Here is a 2,290-nt window from a genome sequence, read left to right on the forward strand (position 1 = left end):
AAGACTAAATATGTACAAAAACAACAAAGACTTATTTTGCAACAAAAAAAATTAATGATTAAATATGTAGAAACTAAGAACTTAACCTAGAGTAGCCGGTCTTAATGACTAAATGTGTATAAAACAATAAGTTCAAGGTCTTATTTTATAAGAAAAAAAACAATGATGATTAAATATGTACAAAATAAAAACTATATTACCCTTTTCAATGGTTTTCCTTAAGAAACACAACACAGGTATGGCAAAATGCAACGATATGACACACGCATGGATAAAGTGTCAAAATTAAGAAATACGGGGGGGCAAATGGGATTTCTGTTTTCTTTTTCTTCTTACCATTACCTGATATAAAATGAGATAAAAGGGAAAGGTTTGCCTTTGTATAAGCTCTCTCGCACAGGTTCCTCTTTTGGTTGGATTATAGAGAGAAAGCCATTGAAAGATGAGCGGTGTAGGGAAGAAGGTTGTCGATGTGGCGTTCAAGGCGTCAAAGACGATCGATTGGGATGGGATGGCGAAGATGATCGTCACCGACGAGGCTCGCAAGGAGTTCTCCTCCCTCCGCCGTGCCTTTGAGGAAGTCAATTCCACTCTTCAGACCAAATTCAGTCAGGTGTGAAATACTTTACTGTATCTCGATGTGTATTGTGTGTATGCGCATCGATTGTTATGTGTTCGATGAAATAGATCTACGTTCCATTAGATGCTTAGGGTTTCTGAGAACTTAAAAGATTCGAACTAGGTTTGATGCCGAAATGATTATTATTCCTTTATATTATCGGTTATAAATCCAGCAGATTCATTTGTATGTATTACAAAGAAGATAATTACTTTTGGCGATGATTTGATGAATGTTTTCCGATTGGTAATTCTATTGCATTGGACTAAACTCTTTTAGCTGTTACAACTTTTATTAAATGCTTCCATGCCTGAATTTGTATGCTTTTATGATCAACATTGTTATCAATTTAATCCAATAATCTGATATCAATCCCATTTGGTATTTCAGGAACCAGAACCTATTGATTGGGAGTACTACAGAAAAGGACTTGGATCTCGTATAGTTGATTCATACAAAGAATATTATGACAGTATGTTATCTTCCTTCACCAAGATTTTGTTCTGTTATCATCTTTACTCATATCATATGTAAGAAATGTGATTCTTTGTTCCTTTTTCTCTCTACACATACAGGTGTTGAAATCCCCAAGTTTGTAGACAAGACCACTCCTGAGTACAAACCCAAATTTGATGCACTGGTCAGAATTCCTACTTTACATAAAAAAAAAGTTTTGATTTTGAGAATTCCTGTTATTGTTCAATTGGTTGAAGAAAAGATGAAGTATTGAATTACATTTACAGTTGGTGGAATTGAAAGAGGCTGAGCAGAAATCCCTCAAGGAATCTGAAAGATTGGAAAAAGAAATTGCAGATGTCCAGGATCTGAAGGTAATATGTTTATATTGTTTCAAGAATAAAGTAAATTATATAAGTGGTTGTGTGTGAAATGAGTTTGTTGTTGTGTTGTAACAGAAAAAACTTAGCACCATGACAGCAGATGAATACTTTGAGAAACACCCGGAGTTGAAGAAGAAATTTGATGATGAAATCAGAAATGATTATTGGGGATACTGATTTGTTGGTGAGAAAGCCATTTGAATTGATTATTCCTTTTTGTTTGAGATTTTAATTTGTAGAAATAAAAACAGGATGAACAAACAAACAAACAAAACAAACACAAGATGTTGTCTATTTATCCACTCCAGAGTTAATGTAACTTTCTGTTTTGATATGATGAATTCCAAACTTATTTTCTTCATTTATTTTTCGATATCATAACACAGAAATATAAAATTTTTTTTGACTAAAAATATGTTTGAACATAGACATTGACAATTGCTGCCCAAGTATGGTAGAAAATCACATTAGGGTGTTTTAGAGATTGTATTATATAAAAATCAAGTGAAATGAAAGCAAAAAAAAAAACAAATAGGAAATAGATTGGATTGTTGTTTGTTCAAACCTCAAACATTTGGTTTGGTTTTGGACCAAATAGTCATTATAAATTTCAGTATAACATGTGATGAAAAAGTTCCAAAGCACTCAAATCGTAGCAAACGCGACCATATGAAAACATAATGCCTGAGTTGAGTTTTATTTAGGGCACATGTCTCGACACAAATAAGTTTATCAATAGTCAAACCACATATGAGATTGTCAATATCCCACAATCTAACAACCTGCTTAAAAATTGATTTTGCAACAAAACAAAATTTTAGAAGTTGTTCTT

At 32.8% G+C, this 2,290-nt stretch overlaps 1 protein-coding gene across 1 annotated transcript; it reads left to right on the forward strand.

Annotated features, from left to right (window-relative positions):
* Positions 1-368: 368 nt before the first annotated feature.
* On the forward strand, positions 369-1,792 carry LOC111903833 (ATP synthase subunit d, mitochondrial). The gene is made up of 5 exons (XM_023899580.1): positions 369-613; positions 1,010-1,091; positions 1,195-1,259; positions 1,363-1,449; positions 1,534-1,792. Exons 1-5 carry the CDS (start codon positions 443-445, stop codon positions 1,633-1,635), a joined length of 507 nt encoding a protein of 168 aa, XP_023755348.1. The 5' UTR covers positions 369-442; the 3' UTR covers positions 1,636-1,792.
* The last annotated feature ends 498 nt before the right edge of the window (positions 1,793-2,290 follow it).

Source organism: Lactuca sativa, chromosome 6 (genome assembly GCF_002870075.4).
Source record: "Lactuca sativa cultivar Salinas chromosome 6, Lsat_Salinas_v11, whole genome shotgun sequence".
NCBI classification, from domain to species: Eukaryota; Viridiplantae; Streptophyta; class Magnoliopsida; order Asterales; family Asteraceae; genus Lactuca; species Lactuca sativa.